Below are 18,230 nucleotides of genomic sequence, written 5' to 3' on the forward strand. Positions count from 1 at the left end.
GTCTGCGGTGCGAATGTACTGGGCGCCGACATATGAGGGGCGCCAAAACCCAAGCCACAGTATAAGGATATACAGTATTTTATCTTCATACAAACGCACGAAACGCAAGCCACGCCTACTCGCCTCGGGCCGGTACTAACTCGGTACACGAACATTCGTGAATGTGCCACGGTGACGAGCGGGTGATGTGACGGTTTTGTAAGATATTTTGTTGTTTCAAGAATAATATGGCGAAGAAATGTTATAGACTATATTGTGTTGTTTTTGGTTGCTTCAATTCGTCAATAACACATCCAGATATAACATTTTTTAAACTGCCTGGAAACTACGAAAGGTAAGACAATTACAATGATTTTTATGTTAATACTAGATACTTAATCTACTAGGTACTACTACTACTAAATTAGATTAGTTTTTAATTAATACAATTTGATATTTTAAAAAAATACGTATGATTGTTGTAATTTTGGTTCAGTAGACAGGTGTCAGAGTTTGTTATTTGAGGTTATCCCTCTTCTGAATTAATAGAATAAAACTATTTCTTCGACCAATTTACAACTTTTATTATTCCCGCGCAAAATAAAACTCGAAACTGTTGATAAACGAAGGGCTTGCTTGCACAACGCACGCGTCGTATTTATTCGTCGTCGCGCGGCGCAACAAAGGCTGAGGGCGTGGCTTAGCGGCCTTTCGGCACCCGTTTGTTCGCGCGATATGCCGCCGAGGGACTATTCTGAATGAGGTAATATAAATATTAGAAAATGAGAATTGATCTTAATTTATTTAGATCAATATTTTATTATTGTTGTATTATTTTAAGATCGTCAAAAATAAGAAACTACCATTTGAAAAGTATTTTCTTGATAGGTCAACACCTTTGTTTACATTTTGGACACCCAATTATGAATAAGGGCTGCCTGCCTACAGTTTTTTAATTACATCTGCATACTTGACTTTCTTTTTAATTTTTTGATTGTAAATGTTGTATTTTTTATTTAAACAAATGAATGTTATAGTAAATTATATAGAAAGTGTTGAATGAAAATGCATGTTATGTTTTTTAATCTATATATATAAAAGCGAAAAGATACTCACGTTCAAAACGTATGAATCAAGGTTTTGACGAAACTACTGAAGCTACAATCATGAAATTTGAAATATAACTTCATTTTATAATGTAGATGCGCACTAAGAACGGATTTTTTGATATTCCACCGTTAAGGGGGTTAAATGGGGGTTGAAAGTTAATATGAAAGTCCGTCAGTTTTAAAGCAAACTGGATGAAAATTGGTATTTAGCTTTCTGATTTAAAGTAATAAAAATCTAATCTAAGGGTTTTTCCAAAATCAACCCTAAAGGTTGTTAAATAGGGGTTGACAGCTTATTTTAAATTTTGCTAATTTGAAAGCCAGAACTATGAAAGTTAGCCATTGCTTTACTGGTTAGATATAATAGAACTTTAGTTCTACCATTTTTGGAAAATCAACCCCTATGTGGGTTAAATAAGGGTTGTAAGTTTGTATGAAAGTCCCCTAGTTTTGATGTAAACTGTATGAAAATCGGTATTTGGGTTTTCGATTAAAAATAATTAAACACCTATTTTACCATTTTTGGAAAATCAACCCTTTAGTTGGTAAAATAAGGGTTGCCAGCTTATTTTAAAATTTTCCAATTTGAAAGCCAGCACTATGAAACTAAGCCATTTCTTTACTGGTTAGATATAATAGAACTTTAGTTCTACCGTTTTAGGAAAATCAACCCTTATGTGGGTTAAATAGGGGTTGTAAGTTTGTATGAAAGTCCTCCAGTTTTGATGTAAACTGTATGAAAATCGGTATTTGGTATTTCAATAGAAAATAATTAAACATCTATTTCACCATTTTTGGAAAATCAACCCTTAAGTTGGTAAAATAGGTGTTGACAGCTTATTTTAAAATTTGCCAGTATGAAAGCCATCACTATGAAAGTTAGCCATTGCTTTACCAGTTAGATATAGTAGAACTTTAATTCTACCGTTTTTTGGAAAATCAACCCTTATTTGGGTTAAATAAGGGTTGTAAGTTTGTATGAAAGTCCCCCAGTTTTAATGTAAACTGTACGAAATTCGGTATTTGGGTTTTCAATAGAAAATAATTAATAACCTATTTCATTGTTTTTGGAAAATCATCCCTTAAGATCGTTAAATGGGGGTTGGAATTTTATTTCAAACTCCGTTAATTCGGAAGCAAGGAATATAAAAAATTGCATTTGGCTTTTTCCTGTTGGAAATAATAGAACTTTTTTAACACCATTTATGGAAAATCTACCCTCAAGAGGGTAAAATAGGGGTTGAAAGTTTGTTGGGAAGTCCGCAGATTTTGAAACAAAGTCTATGAAAATTGGTATTCAGCTTTCTGATTGAAAATAATAGAACACATATTTTACAGTTTTTGGAAAATCAACCCTTAAGGTTCTTTAATAGGGGATGGAACTTTATTTTATAATCCGTTAATTTGGAAGCAACCGCTATGAAAAATTATCATTGGACTGAATGAAGCATCTAAGTGACTGTTTTTTTAGATGAACCCTTAGACGGCTATAAAAGGGTGTATTGTTGAAGATACATATATAAACTCAATGTAAATTAATTTACTTTTAAATATATCTATGTGTCACTCTTTGATTTGATCAGTCTGTCTGTCAAGTGTATGTTGAATGTAGTGTACAGATTCCAAGTAATATATCGTGATTAATCCTGCAAGTTCGTTTATATTATCCTATAACTCCTTCAGGTTATGGGCCCAGATCACAAGAACACCGCGCGAATATTAATATTGGATAATATTGAACAATATCTTGTAAAAATAAAAGTCGCCTACAAAAACAAAATACGGCGAATTTTCACAAAATGTCTTCGAATTTTATTTCCTTTGAAAAATTAAAAGGAATGGAAAATTACATTTCCTGGAAATTCATGATGAAGATAATTTTAATACAAGAAGATTTGTGGGAATGCGTGGAAAATAAGGAAGATGATAGTAAGAAACAGCAGAAAGCGTTAGCCCGAATTGCTTTGTCTGTTGAATCATCAGTGATTCCACACATACGCATCGCGAAGTCAGCACATGAAGCCTGGACCAGCTTGTCGAAAGCATATGAGGACAAAGGTTTATGTCGCAGGCTGGGTCTCCTCAGAAAATTATTTGCAATAAAACTCAATGAGAGTGAGGACATGGAAAGCTACATTAACAAAATTACGGGATTGTCACAGCAGTTGAGCGAGATAGGCGCACCTTTAGAGGATGATTTTGTAGCAGTGATTATGTTAAGCGGTTTAACATCTGACTACGATCCTCTTATAATGGCTTTAGAGAATTCGAATGTGGTACTATCCAGTGAACTTGTTAAAGGAAAGTTATTGCAGGAGAATATCCGAAGATATGACAAGGGTGAAGATGCTTCCGCCTTGTTTGTTCGAAAACAAACAAGATGTTTCCGGTGCAAGAAATTAGGTCATGTCATTAAAGATTGTCACAAGTCGAGCTGTAAAAAGAAGACCAATACTGACAAATCGAAAGGCCTACTATCTGCGTTGTCAGCGAACATTATGCATGGTTCTTGGTATGTGGACAGCGGTGCCACAGAACACATGAGCGGTGACAAAAGTATTATAAGGAATTTTGTAAATGAAGACAAAATAGATGTAACCATAGCGAACGGTGATAAGCTATATACCGCTGGCAGAGGTACAGTGAGGGTCAATATGCGAAAAGGTAACGTTAGAACAATAAATAACGTATATTATGTACTCAATTTAACAACAAATTTGTTATCTGTTAGCGCTATGACTGCAAAAGGGCTTAAATTGGTCTTTAACAATAGCAAGTGCAATATTTTTGATAATAAGAATATAATTGCTACAGCCACTTTATGTAATGGTGTCTATTAGACACAGTTGATTCGTCTAAATTTAACTGTAACATTAGTCTTAATAGCATTTCAGATTCAGGTTGTACTAAGAAGAAATTAGATGTGAATAAGCAAGATACAGGTACAGCTGTGGCGATACCTGCCGTTACTGAGAAAGATAGTGTTTCTCAGCAGGTATGGCATCGTCGTCTTGCACATCTTAATGTTCGTAGTATGGAGTTATTAAGACAAGGTATGGTTACAGGAATTTCATATGATAAAACTAATTTCCAAAAATGTGTATCATGTATCGAGGGAAAGCAAACTCGTGCATCATTTCCTAAGCGTTCTTTTAATAGAGCGACGGAAGTCTTAGAGTTGGTTCACACTGACTTGTGTGGTCCAATGCCTTCTACGTCGATTGGTGGAGCTAGATATTTCGTAACGTTTATTGACGATTTTTCTAGGAAGACTTTTGTTTATTTTTTGAAGAGGAAAGATGAAGTTTTTGAAACATTTAAATTTTGGAAGGTTTTAGTTGAAAATCAGACGAATAAGAAATTAAAACGTATACGTAGTGATAATGGAACTGAATATTGTAATTTTAGATTTCAGACATTTCTGAAGCAGAATGGTATTGTACACCAGACAACAGTGCCATACTCTCCTCAGCAAAACGGAGTTGCTGAACGTGCTAATAGGAGCATAATGGAGAAGACACGCTGCATGCTTCGAAAAGCCAACCTTGGGCAGAACTTTTGGGCTGAAGCCGTAAACACAGCTGTCTATCTCAATAATAGATCTCCAACTTTGGCAGTTAGAGGCTGCACTCCGGAGGAGAAGTGGATGAATAAAAAGGTATCCATATCACATTTACGTACTTTTGGCTGTATTGCATATGTACATATAAATAAAAGAAACAAATTGCAAGCCAAAGCTAAGAAGTATATTTTCGTAGGCTATTGCGAAGATACTAAGGGGTATAGATTATTAGACCCTGACAACCCTAGGGACTGTACTAAAGCTAGGGATGTTACATTTTTAGAGGATAGATTTATTAATGTGTCAAATGATGATAATAATCATAAAGAATCATTTAAACGAGTGACTTTCAATTTAAATGACAAGCAACCTCCTAAGGAATCATCTACTGAGGAAAATATCTCAGTTACGGTTAATTCTGATGACACATCTTTAATTCAGCTTGAACCGAGATATAGCGTGATATCAGTACATGATTCTGACAGCGAGGAGAGTTTTTATTCAAATGATACTGCGGATAAAACTTATGTTCCAGAGGAAGAGGAGTCATCTTCTAGTTCATACGCGGAAGAAGAAATGAACTCTGATTCTATGTTGTCCTATATGGTCAATGAAATGTCACGTACTACTGACGGTGATGAACCACAGACAGTAAAGGAAGCCTTGAGTGGTCCAGAAGCAGACAACTGGAAAAAGGCAATGCAAGATGAGTATAATTCATTTCTTGTCAACAAATGTTGGACACTTACTGATCGAATTAGTGGTCGCACACCGGTAAAATGTAAGTGGATATTTAAAAAGAAACTAGGTCTCAATGGTGAACTTCTTAAATATAAAGCTAGATTAGTAGCTAAAGGCTTCACACAAAAATACGGGATAGACTATAATGAGACGTTCTCTCCTGTTGTTCGTTATTCAAGTATTCGAACACTGTTAGCAATAGCTGCTGAATATAATATGGATATTCAACACTTGGATGTAAAGACAGCTTTTCTTCATGGTGATCTCCAAGAATTAGTATATATGGAGCAGCCGGAATCCTTTAAAATTAAAGGAAGTGAGAATAAGATTTTTAAGCTTAATAAAGCTATTTATGGCTTAAAGCAAGCAGCTAAAGCATGGAATGAGAAGATTAATATGGTTTTGTGTGACAAGTTAAAATTTTCGAGGTCAACATTAGAAGCATGTGTTTATTATAAACATAGCAAAGATAAGCTTATTATAATAGCACTTTATGTTGATGACATTTTGGTAATGTCAACACCTAATACTTTTCATGAAGTAATTGAAATTAAGAAAAAACTCAACAGTGAGTTCGAAATTACAGATTTAGGGCCAGCAAGACACGTCCTAGGAATGAGAATCTGTAAGTTGAAAGATAAGATAACCCTAGATCAAACTAACTATATTGAGAAAGTTGAGACTGGTATAAAACTTGAAAAATCACTTAATGATGAAAGTGGTAAGTTTGAGTACAGGAGTCTAATAGGATCGCTGATGTATATTACGGTAGGATCGCGTCCAGATATTGCACACGCGGTCAGCTATCTGAGCCAGTTTAACAATTGCTACAACAAATCTCATTGGATATGTGCTAAAAGAGTACTTCGTTATCTTAAAGGAACAAAAGAATTATGTTTGAACTTTGAGAAGAGTGGAACAATAATAACAGGCTATGCAGATGCTGATTGGGGGAGAAATGACGTTGATAGAAAATCCTACACCGGGTATATCTTTCGAGTCGGTAAATCTGTAGTTTCCTGGGAGAGCAGAAAGCAGAGAACCGTAGCGTTGTCAAGTACTGAGGCGGAGTACATGTGTCTCTCTGACACTTGCAAGGAGGCTATTTTTCTTCGTAATCTTTTGCAGGAAATATTAGGTATGTCATCTAAAGTTACAATTTTTAATGATAACCAATCTGCACAAAAACTATGTAAGAATACTGTCTTTCATGCTAGAACTAAGCACATAGACATTCGCCACCATTTCATTAGCCAACACATTTGTGATGGTTTTATAGATGTAAAATATTTATGCTCTAAGGAAATGTTAGCCGATTTATTAACCAAACCATTGTCAAAAGAAATTCAATAATTTTGTAAGTCAATTGTTCAAAGGTTAAGTTAGTTATTATTATGTTGTATTGAGATTGTTAAAGTGTAAAGCGACACATAGTATAATTTATATTGGTTTAAGGGCTAGTGTTGAAGATACATATATAAACTCAATGTAAATTAATTTACTTTTAAATATATCTATGTGTCACTCTTTGATTTGATCTGTCTGTCAAGTGTATGTATAATGTAGTGTACAGATTCCAAGTAATATATCGTGATGAATCCTGCAAGTTCGTTTATATTATCCTATAACTCCTTCATGTATGCATTATGCCTTTCTGTTTACACATCTGTTTCAGGATTTTTAGCAACTCAACAATCAACCCCATTAGGGTACTATAAGTAAAGAAAGTTTCTTTAAAAACCGTTATTGAAGTTACTTCCTTTGGTGTGTCTGGAAAAAGAACATAGTGCAGAGAAGTTTAGTGTAGGGCGAAACTCCACGGGCCGTCGTAACATATATTTGTAACATGGGAATGTATTGCGCGAGCTGAAGTGCAAAACAGCGGTTTTTTAGGGTTCCGTACCTAAAGGATAAAAACGGAACCCTATTAAGTACTAAGACTTCGCTGTCTGTCCGTCTGTCCGTGTGTCACAGGGCTCTATCTCTGGAACCGTAATAGATAGACATTTGAAATTCTTACAGAGGATGCATAACTGTGGCCGCTACAACAACAAATACTAAAAATAAAAATAGTTGAAAACAAAAAGGGGTCCCCATACAACACAAACTGCTATTCGATATTTTTCCAACTAACTTTTGAACCGTTAAAGGTAGACAGTTCAAATTTTCACAATGTGTGTACTTTAATGGCTTCTGCAATATTAAATACTAGAAATTAAAAAAAAAAAAATTTTGGTTGTAAGGAACCCTCCAGGTGCGGGTTTGACTTGCACTTGGCCAATTATTAGTAACGCGCAGACCCGCGGGCCACAAGGGAAAGTCGCGGGCCACACACCACCCGTGGGTATCGAGTTGCCGACCGCTGGTGTTGAATATTAGCTTTCAGAAATTTGCTGATAAAGTATTTATTGATGCATATGTACATAGGAATGTTTTTGAAATTCTACTAAGGAGGTAAAATAAGTGTTATATGTATGTATACGGGAATCTGTTAGGTTCGAAGTCAGAAACGTGAAATTTCAGATAACGTCTATTCAGACAAACATACGACAACGTGGACGGGTGCAAATTTCGTATATAATAATGCGTAAGTTTATTCAAATTGGCCTACATTTTGGTATACTGATTAGGTACATCGCAACTACTTTGGACACACTACTTGCCAACATTTTGTCCTGCCGTGGGGTATGGTTGTGGTTATGCGTGGATTAGTGATGGTGATGTGGTAGACACATAGACCTTGGATTAAAATTTTGGGCTAGAACAGGGCTACAGTATCCCCTGCCTGTCGTACAAGACTAAAAGGGGACTTCTGGAGTTGCGGGCGGCAAGAATGGGAGCTCTAACCGCCCAGCCAGAGACTCTGGAAAGAACCACTGTATATAAGGCCCCATATAACATGGAAGGTTCCCATGGAATAGTGTAAATAATAATTATTGTATCCTACATGAATCTTATATTTTAAAGAAATGTTCATTACTGTCCACTAATTAGAGTTTTTGTGTATATTTCTGAAGAAAACTTGACCAATTTAGGTACACAGAGACGAAAAAAAAAGATTTTATTAATTAAATATTAATGCTACTTTATCGTTAAAATTGTTAAAAGTACGAATTTACGATTACAGTTATTTGTATGTCATATCATATTTTTTTACGCGGGCGAAGCCGCGGGTTCTGCTAGTACGTATATATTACTTAATAAAAACTATTCTTATAATTGGGTACCTGACAGTTACAACAATAAAATATGAAACATGTTCGACATGATAGCTTATAAATTAACATAAATTATGCAATATTTAGTTTAATTTTTTATATAATATTTAATAATAATTTTAATCTATACTCCGATTCATTATTAGGTATCCAAAATGTAAACAAAGGTGTTGACCTATCAAGAAAATACGTTTCAAATGGTAGTTTCTTATTTTTGACGATATTAAAATAATACAATGATAATAAAATATTGATCTAAATAAATTAAGATCAATTCTCATTTTTTAATATTTATATTACCTCATTTTCGTTCCATATGGTAATAATATTAAAAAACAAGGTTTATGGTAGAAAATTAAAATATGATAATGGTAACACAATCGGGATACAAAACATTTTTAAGTTTCGTAACCGATATTATGCATTTTCGTGATCACGATCGAACTCGAATGTTTTCTCATTTTTATAGCGCGGTTGTTAAATTGTATGTAGTTGTTAAAGATTTTGATTATTTGTTGAGTTTTAAAAAAAAAATGTTGTAAATTTGTTGAAGTTTACAAAACCTGTTATCGTATTTTGACAATGACATTTCTTTGTTTACATTTTGGACACCTAATTATGAATCAGACTATAGGTATTTTTTATTTTTAAAAATAAATTTTGAAGTTTTATTTGTAGATTGCAAATTCCAAAACGGCTACTGTGCTGCTTCAAATGTCATGTGACGTCACCTCACTAACTGTTCTAACTGTTAGAAACATATTCAGATAATTCAATTATAGCATTATTTTAATTAATTATTTTGCATTATTTTCATGACGTCTCATTTTTATAATAAAAAGTGCCCATTTATATAGTCACTGGCTGTATTTGGTTTTTAATAATTTGTTGCGCCTTTTGATAGAATGGTAAATTCTATATCTGACAAAAAGTCGGTCAACTGGTCAATTGGAAAGCGTTTCAGAATATCATTATATCATTACTAGACATCGGATTATATGCACTATCAAAATGTCGAAATATGCATGCAAATATGCACTAAAAAGGGGAAAACATGGCCAATATATGCACTATTAAATTATCATTGTAACGCACTACAGAATAGGGCCCCTACAGAATAGTCCCTCGGCGGCATAAGGCCCTAAGCCTTTGTAGCGCCGCGCGACGACGAATAAATACGACGCGTGCGTTGTGCAAGCAAGCCCTTCGTTTATCAACAGTTTCGAGTTTTATTTTGCGCGGGGATAATAAAAGTTGTAAATTGGTGGAAGAAATAGTTTTATTCTATTAATTCAGAAGAGGGATAACCTCAAATAACACTCTAACACCTGTCTACTGAACCAAAATTACAACAATAATACGTATTTTTTTAAAATATCAAATTGTATTAATTAAAAACTAATCTAATTTAGTAGTAGTAGTACCTAGTAGATTAAGTATCTAGATTTAACATAAAAATCATTGTAATTGTCTTACCTTTCGGAGTTTCCAGGCAGTTTAAAAAATGTTATATCTGGATGTGTTATTGATGAATTGAAGCAACCAAAAACAGCACAATATAGTCTATAACTTTTCCTCGCCATATTATTCTTGAAACAAAAAAATATACTTCTTAAAAAACCGTCACATCACCCGGTCGTCACTGTGGCACATTCACGACTGTTCGTATACTAAGTGAATACCGACCTCGAGGCGAGTAGGCGTGGCTTGCGTTTCGTGCGTTTGTATGAAGATAAAATACTGTATATATCCTTATACTGTGGTTTTACTATCAATAAACATATGTTATGATCCCCCACCAAATCTGCCGCCGGTAGCAAGCATTCTTGTATCGCCTCTTTTTTCCTCAATAGCTCTTGGATAGTGTATGGGTGTTCTCCAAGATTTCGGTAGAGCGCCTTGTGATCATATCTCCAGCCAGCGAAGATATCGCAAGTTCGGAGCAGATGGTCGATGGTTTGCGATGAAGAGCCATCGCATGGACAAATGTCGTCCGGAACAATGATATTTTATTATGTCTATGGTTCGCAAGAATCTTGAACCAGTGTAAGTATGCCTTGTGGTACCTGGTGAGAATTTGGGTTAGATGGAATTACCTATCGATATGATTGTGAAGCTCTTTGACGTCGGCATAAATTAGTAGACGTCGGACAGGTTGGGCAAGAGAAGTTTAGTGTGCCGGCTTTTATTATGTCTATGGCATCATGTATTTCGATATAACCAAATATTTATGACGCCGTGGCAGTGAATTTGTTTTCAAGGCCAGGCATATAAATAAAATACCAGCGGATGTACACTTCAATGTGCGATATCAACACGTTGGTTCCGAACGTGTGTTCAGTTGTTGCATTTACCACATCTTTTCCGGTGATTCTTAAGTTATCTACTAAGTTTTTGAGTACATTTGATATTAAGTCGTGATAAGCGTGAAAATAATTTAGTAAGTACGTATATATGTCAGTGGTTTGTTTATTAAAATGTGCATAATTACCGCAGCTTAATACTATAGGCCATCCTCCGTAGGCCATTCTCTAATAATAACTTCAGTATTTTTTAATTTGTTAACGTAACGATATTTTCAGAAATAATCCACAATGACGATTGATCTGTACTTTATGCCCAGTTCGGCTCCGTGCCGCGCTGTCAACCTGGTAGCATCAGCTCTCGGAATTTACGACAAAATAAACCAGCGTAAATTGGACCTGATGTCTGGTGAGCATCTAAAACCTGAATTCGTCAAGGTATAACGTTTTTTACCAATTTTTGCATATCATATTTTACGCTATTAAATTGAAGGATGTCGTAGCCTACGATTCCCGTGCCAGACATAGCACAAACATTATTGAACACATGTTTGAAGTTGTGGCAACCTCATACCCTGGATGGACTGCACTCAGCATCCGTTCAGCAGCTCATCAGGTGCATCGCAGTGGATCATGAACACATTTCCTGTACCTGGTCCAGCTGCTCTCCGCGACCGCCCGGACGGCTCGAGTAGCCCAGCTCGTCTCTCTTCGCTCCAACCTCGAGACTTCGGTTCGTCCGCACATCTCGTTTCACCGCAGACAAAGGGCGTTCCGAGGCGCTTGCGACCTGTACGAAGTACGTTCGGTATTTCACGGACGGCTTGGGTAGCCATTACTCGTCCTCCAACTTCAAGGCCTTGGTTTTCCCTCACATCTCGACTCACCGCAGACAGAGGGCGTTCCGGGGCACTTGTAAGCTAGGCAAAGATCACCGCAGTACGGATCACTGAAAATATCCGATCTCCGCTCTGAGCAGGTGGTGATGTGGCGTCCTCCCGCTACATCAAGAGATGGCGCCACGAGTATTCTGAATCGCGCTATCGAAGTTTTCTAGATATGTTGCATATATAGAAGTTCCGAACTGAGACTGTCGGAACACGACCGTTCCCCACGCATGATCATGCGTGGGGAACACCTGGCCCGGCGGGAGATCTCCCGTTGCCAAAGTATTATCACGACATGATGTTATCAAGTAGCAATAAATAAAAATCCTGATATATGTGTGCAAAAAATACAATGTGCATTATTTTATTTTTCTGATAAACGATGAAATTTTAGTAATACTTTTTTTACAGCTAAATCCCCAGCACATAATTCCAACACTGGTGGACGATGGTTTCTCGCTGTGGGAATCCAGAGCCATTTGCAGGTACTTGGTAAACAAGTACGGTGGCGGCAACAACCCTCTCTACCCTGCCGACGTGAAGGCTAGAGCTGTTGTAGACCAGAGACTAGATTTCGACATGGGTACACTGTACGCCAAATTTGCAGTATACTTCGTGAGTGTCAGAGTGATTATTCTTGCTTATAAGAGTATTAGTGATGGTTTCATGAAATATTTTGTTTGTAAGGTGTGACCGTAAATGTTTGGAATATTTGGAAAGCAACAAAACCTTAATAGACCTTTTTCCCGCTAATTGAAAGAAAAAAATGTGAGCCGTCACGGGACGCCTGGCAGATGTGAAACATCGACATTATTTTGTAAAAGTAATATGCAAAAAAGAACATATTGTGATAGGAACTAAATATGTCATAATGATAAAATAAAATATTACGATTTTTTTCCAGATAACGATGACTATTTATTGAATTCGATTGCACATGGCGACGCGTCGCCACACCGTACACACTACTGCATATAGATTGTATATATATACCATCGTATAGCGTGGCGCCACGGCATGCGTCGCCACGCCAGAAATCGGTTTTACGTGCGGCTATAGATGTTTCACATCAAAAATAATTAACTTACTGATGACTTGATGGTGTGTCATAGTGTGATTTTGCTTTCTTTGCAGAAGGCTGATCACTTTCACTCTCTAAATTATCACGGTCAGACATTTTATTATCAGAAAAATAAGCGGGCAATACTTAAAACATACAAAATACGTCAAGTGGTGTAAAACGAGTTAAAACGACTCCAGTCGCTCTCGCGCGGCGTAGTAATACACACGAATGTCACTGAACACGTTAAACGTCATTATTTTGAATTTTAAGCCTCAAAATGCCTTCTTGTGCAATGCATAAATGCAAAAATTATGCTCGAAAAAGAAACAAGATTCATGGAATCACCTATCACACGTAAATGAAGAGAAATTATTAAATTTTGTTTATTTTTCGTGTTCGATCCGCCATGATTACATGAGTAACCAGAAAGAGACAAAGTATGTTTTTGTCAATGAAAGTCAAAATGCATGACCATGCATTTTGCGTCTTTATCACTTTCATTGACAAAAACTTTCATTGATTGAATTGAACTGTCATAGATCAATGAAAAAATTTTCATTGATCTATGACCATAGATCAACAGAACAGAAGTGACATTTTATTGAAGCTCACGATGTTCATACGTGTATGTTATAGTTTAAAATCCCACTGCTTAATTTTTATATTAGTGTGTTTTAGTCAAAATATAACTTTTTATAGTTTATTTTAATAAAATAAAATCGATATATGGGAAATTCTGTATCCTAATCTCTAAATTTTCTTCGATATCTATGGTAAATAATAAAAAATATTTATATAGGATAGTATACGGTATTTTAAAATTTCTTTAATTGAATAAATTAACCTAAACATAATTTAATAAACAATCTTTGTATAGCCAGAAATTAATCCTCAAAAAGACCACGGTAAGATTATATAAAATTCGCATGTCACGATGTTAGTTACTGTACTCCTGCGAAACGCTCTTACTGATTTTCATCAAAATTTATATGCATATTCAGTAAGTCTGAGAATTGGCTACTATCTATCTATTTTTCATATCTCTTAAGTGATAAGGGTTGTTCACCCTTAACATTTTTTTTTATTTATATGGCAACACAATGTTTGCTGGGTCAGCTAGTACATTTATAAAATGTACACAACTTTGCAATTAATGGTCGTGTGTAAAATAAAACTGAAAATAATAAACATAAATTAGTAAAGATACTTCGCCGCCTTGAAATTGAATGAAGCCACAAACGGCTTATTAGTAAGTTTTTTTTGAATTCTTGACAAATAAAAACATTTTTAGAGAAAATTTACAAATAAATAACTAATACTGCGTAATTTACATAATAGATAAATAATTATTTCAAATATTTTAGGGACATTTTAGCACGGAGACGTGGCAAAACTTTTTTACGCAACTATTTCAATTCTCAAAACTGGGTACATTTTCTTGTTAGGAGTGAGTAATCTTTACTAATATACGATAATAAATATAAACAATTTTTAAATCGTATATTTTAAACCAGTCGATACATCTGTATAGATACATTCTTTCATCAAATTATATATTTATATAATATTAATTAATAATTTAGTTAAACTGTACTATAACATTTCTACGTAAACGATGTACTAAAACTATTATCGACAGTTCTGGACATTTTTTACCTTCTGTTCCATTATTTCATTGTCTTTGACAAGCATGAGTATCAATGAGAAATATACGTCCATACGTCCCGTTTTTAACGGGACAGTCCCTTTTTTCGATGCTTCGTGCCGTTGTCTCCGAAATGAACCGTTGCCATTGTCAATTAAGTAACAGTAAATATTATAATTGTGAAAAAAACATGGGGTGCTCCATTTATCAGTTTTCATAAAGCGCCCCACATTTTTTGCACAATTATACTATTTACTTTTCCTTAAATGATTCCTAGATTGAAAATTATTTTCTACTTTTTAGTTAATTTTATCATAAAAGCGTGTTTTTTATTATTTCTAACTATATTTTTTCAAGTAAAAAGTATTTGACATAAAAAAATCGATGTCCCGTTTTGACTGAAGTAATCATTGGTCACTATATTCCATGGTCAATATTTACGTTTGCGTACACTTGAAACGCAAGGTCAAACACTAGTTGTCTTTTTTTATCACATTGTTCTAATAGCTCTGTCCCTTATAGAACATTTGTCTATGTAGTTAAAGGTAATCGTCGCCACGCCAGAAATCTTTTTTACGTGCGGCTATAGATGTTTCACATCAATAATAACGTTTCAGCAATAGAAGTAAGACGTAGGTACATATTATATTGTCGGTTACAGATGTTAATGGCGGAAAGAGAGCACTTAACATCGTACTCTACGTCATCACTTGAATACTACATATTATAATTATCGCACTAAAAAAGTTGCGACTCATGCGTGATCATGTCACAAATTATGTTTGTAGGGTGTGGAGTTGTGGGTGACATGAACATAATTAAGTTATCGAGATTGTTGACTTATAGAATGATAAGATAAAACGTACAAATATAGGTCTGTGGATAAAACGCACTCTGCAAACATTCAATTATTTGAAACTTCGAGTGCATTGCTAACGTAAACAACTTTGAAAAAAAAATATGCATATTTAGACTAATCCGATTTGAATCTCAATTATTATTTTCAGAACCCCCGATTCTTCGGCGGCCATGTCGAGAAGGATAGTCTACAGAAGCTGCTGGAAGCCCTAGGCTTCCTCAATTTGTTCCTAGAAAGCAGCAAGTATGTCGCTGGTGATGACCTGACAATCGCTGACTTGTGTCTTGTGGCTACACTCTCCACTATCGACGTTATTGGGTTTAGTTTAAAAAAGTACCAAAATATTTTACGGTAAGTAACAATAGATGAATCACTAAGATAAGCATCATTAAGCGGCTTGTCATTATCAATATGATTTTTATGATTATCACCCATGTCCTTTTGGCTCAGAATAGGGTAGATCTGCTTTTATTGACTTTGGACAGTTTCCCAGACGAGACATAACGCGCGCTAATGTAGTACATTTTATTCGGGAGTTTTTGAGTACAGACCTAACTTCGTTTCGGACTATGCTTGTATTTAGCATCTATAATTTGTTACATGTGATGTCCACAGGCGACAGTGACCACTTATCACCTCGTAGTCTTGTTAAATTGTTGTACAAATTATTGTACAACAATTGTAATAAACTAAAATATAACATTTTGTGCCATTACTTTCTAAAGGATTTTAACAACTTATGGTCTAAAATACATATTTGTTTTATTTCAGCTGGTACGAATTGGTACAGAAGACAGCTCCAAACTACCAGAAAGCGAACGCTGAGCCTTTGGAAGAGTTCAGGACAATGATCAAGAACAAGAAGTAGAGTAACTAGGTAACACACTCACTTGTGATGTGATCCGCTTTGGGCAGGGTTGCCATGTGATGTGATGGGGCTAACTATTGAATATTCATTATAAGTATATTAAGCTGCGTATACGCTAGACGAGCCGAGCACGAGCGAAGCCGAAATTCATGGAGTGTGGACTGACTTACGAGCCTAGAACGAGCGCGCTTCGAACATTCGGCTCGTGCTCGACCGTGCTCCGCTCGTTGTCGATTTTTTGACGAACACAAAGGGAATTGCGTAGCGCTCGCTGTGCGCTCGTGGACGCGTTAATCGACACACGCTCGTTTTGCTGATCGGAGCATCATGAAAACGTGGTCAGAAGATGTTTGTTTGCAATTAATTGAATTATACCAAAATATAGCCACGAACACACTGCGGAAAGCCATATTCGAGAGTGATCGTTGTAGGCTCGTTGCACGTTCCACACTTGATACCGCGAGCAAGCGGCTCGGCTTGCGCTCCGCTCGTGCTTGGTTTATCTACCATGTACGCAGCTTTAAGATATTTATCAATATAATGTTATACTAAAATAATATTTTGTATAAGAAACTATGCAGCATTTAACCAACATGATAAAAATATGTGATGTACTTTCTAATTCATTGTTGTTTTTGTTTCAGTTTATTGCAAATAAACATTCAAAACATCTAACTTTTGTTAGAACTTATGGTCCTGGGAGCCAGTTCCAGACGCAACATAAAAAGACAGAATTTACTTTATATTTTATTTATCTTTGTCTTTAATAAAGTAATTACAGATAGGCACTAAAAAAATAACCATGCATATGTAAGACCATAATACAATAACATATTTTAGATACAACAACACCGCTTGTCTCTTGCGAAATCATATCTCAAGCGGGCGCGAGGCCCTAGTACCGATGTGTTGGCGATTAACACCGTCAATAAGTGAACCTTACCAAAAACCATAGGGTATTAAAGGAATTGTAAACTAAAATATGTAATTCCAACGCTGTGTAAATGAGCCACTATCATACACTCAAGATAAGAGTATCAAAATCGAGATAATTCAGAGTTTTTGGAAAAATCTTCAATAATAGTGACAAACATATTTTGAATGTGTGAATGTGAACGCTTTCTGACTTTACATCAATTTTAACAGGACAATATTCATGTGTGCAAGAATTGTGAATCCAAGAATTGTTCCAAATCTAACTAGTCTCCGACCGACAAAATATCTCTCTGTACGCAGATTCAATAATACTTTAGCTTAAGAAAAAATATGAGCTCACTTATTAACAGTGAAACATCTGCAAAACAGGTGATTAGACCATTCCCATGGCACGTGAATGAGTATTGAACGGCGGTACTGACGCGAGGCAATCTCCCGAGTGAAAGCGATTCGGTCTCTCCACATTCTCAACAGGAATCCGATACCGAAGCTAGGCTTAGCTTAGTGTCAGGCGAATATAACAATCGCTATAACAGTTAAAACAATATATTTATTGATTCCGAACGCTGTGTAAAACATCATATACCTAAACGCCAATTCGAATGCGATGTTAACGACATCTATCGACGTTATATGCTTCGCCATCTAGTCTCAAGTGAATCACATCATTGCAAAATGATCGTAATTAGCTATGTGAAGATACTTATCGCCGAGGCCACCGTTGCAGCGTTTTCCAATGTCAAAATGCCCTTGAATTTTAATATTAAACGAATTTATTTTCCCGACATCTGTTGAATGGAATAAGAACTGTGATGCGGCTCAAGAAAATGGAAATCATGATACCTCCAATAGAATCTTCCATAAAGTTCTACCTTTTCAAGTTTTTGATTTACTTTCAAAGAGATTTTTAATTCGAGTCAATGTTTAAGTAATTCCAAAAGCCCTGTCTTCGCACATTAGCACTGCAAATTGGTGGTGCTAACGCTAATTACATTAAACAGCTCATAACGTGGACATCCTGAATCGATAAACATTGATAAACTATTTTAATTGGGAAGGC

At 35.5% G+C, this 18,230-nt stretch overlaps 1 protein-coding gene across 4 annotated transcripts; it reads left to right on the plus strand.

Moving 5' to 3' along the window:
* The first annotated feature begins 10,448 nt into the window (after positions 1-10,448).
* Positions 10,449-17,034, plus strand: LOC140757903 (glutathione S-transferase 1-like). 4 transcript variants are annotated; one of them, XM_073093777.1, is made up of 6 exons: positions 10,668-11,053; positions 11,192-11,350; positions 12,211-12,414; positions 15,515-15,717; positions 16,138-16,243; positions 16,879-17,034. In XM_073093777.1, exons 2-5 carry the CDS (start codon positions 11,204-11,206, stop codon positions 16,232-16,234), a joined length of 651 nt encoding a protein of 216 aa, XP_072949878.1. In that variant the 5' UTR covers positions 10,668-11,053; positions 11,192-11,203; the 3' UTR covers positions 16,235-16,243; positions 16,879-17,034. The 4 variants fall into 4 exon arrangements, with proteins under 4 accessions (XP_072949881.1, XP_072949878.1, XP_072949877.1 ...); XM_073093780.1 differs by lacking the exon at positions 10,668-11,053 and adding an exon at positions 10,449-10,655 and having other exon boundaries at positions 16,138-16,909; XM_073093776.1 differs by having other exon boundaries at positions 16,138-16,909.
* The last annotated feature ends 1,196 nt before the right edge of the window (positions 17,035-18,230 follow it).

This window comes from Epargyreus clarus, unplaced genomic scaffold (assembly GCF_041222505.1).
Source record: "Epargyreus clarus isolate Ecla_fem2 unplaced genomic scaffold, WU_Ecla_fem_2.2 ptg000005l, whole genome shotgun sequence".
NCBI lineage: Eukaryota > Metazoa > Arthropoda > Insecta > Lepidoptera > Hesperiidae > Epargyreus > Epargyreus clarus.

Bases quoted from the DNA above. Each gene is read 5' to 3' on its own strand.
- LOC140757903 (XM_073093780.1), top strand. From the start codon at position 11,204: ATGACGATTGATCTGTACTTTATGCCCAGTTCGGCTCCGTGCCGCGCT. The intron at 11,351-12,210 runs GTATAACGTTTT...CTTTTTTTACAG, and splicing joins TAAAACCTGAATTCGTCAAG to CTAAATCCCCAGCACATAAT. The intron at 15,718-16,137 runs GTAAGTAACAAT...GTTTTATTTCAG, and splicing joins AAGTACCAAAATATTTTACG to CTGGTACGAATTGGTACAGA.